Source organism: Brassica oleracea, chromosome C4 (genome assembly GCF_000695525.1).
Source record: "Brassica oleracea var. oleracea cultivar TO1000 chromosome C4, BOL, whole genome shotgun sequence".
In the NCBI taxonomy this organism is placed as follows: Eukaryota; Viridiplantae; Streptophyta; class Magnoliopsida; order Brassicales; family Brassicaceae; genus Brassica; species Brassica oleracea.
This window is the reverse complement of record NC_027751.1, coordinates 40,434,991-40,435,342: the sequence shown is the minus strand read 5'-3', so window position 1 is coordinate 40,435,342 and position 352 is coordinate 40,434,991. Positions and strand designations below refer to the sequence as shown.

At 43.5% G+C, this 352-nt stretch overlaps 1 protein-coding gene across 1 annotated transcript in view; it reads left to right on the top strand.

Moving 5' to 3' along the window:
- Nucleotides 1–250, top strand: part of LOC106338890 — a 2,090-nt gene extending 1,840 nt beyond the window's left edge. The window contains exon 3 of the mRNA XM_013777761.1: nt 27–250. Within this exon, the coding sequence (XP_013633215.1) occupies nt 27–250 (224 nt within the window). The remainder of the gene's footprint in view (nt 1–26) is intronic.
- Nucleotides 251–352: the final 102 nt, after the last annotated feature.

Sequence of the window (352 nt, the reverse complement as noted above, 5' to 3'; positions counted from 1 at the left end):
AGTCTCCTTCTTTGTCTGCCTTCTAGCTTCTTCAACGAGTAAATCTGAAGCGGTGGGAACTTGTTTGTCCAATATAAGAAGGCTAGGATCATCACTCGGTAAGTCGGTTACAGGACTCACAAGACAGAGCTCTCTCGAGGAACTCGGCTCTGTAGTAAGACTCGGTTCTTTGGCTTCCTTCCGTCCTGCTTTCGCCCCATTCACACTTTCACTCTGCAATTTCGAGTTCACAGTGTTTAAAAACTATTAACAAAAGCCCTTACAGCAAAGATCAAATTCACACTAGAAACAAAGCACACATGTTCAGAATCAAGGCATACAGTGGTTCATCAAAGCACACTAGAAACAAAGC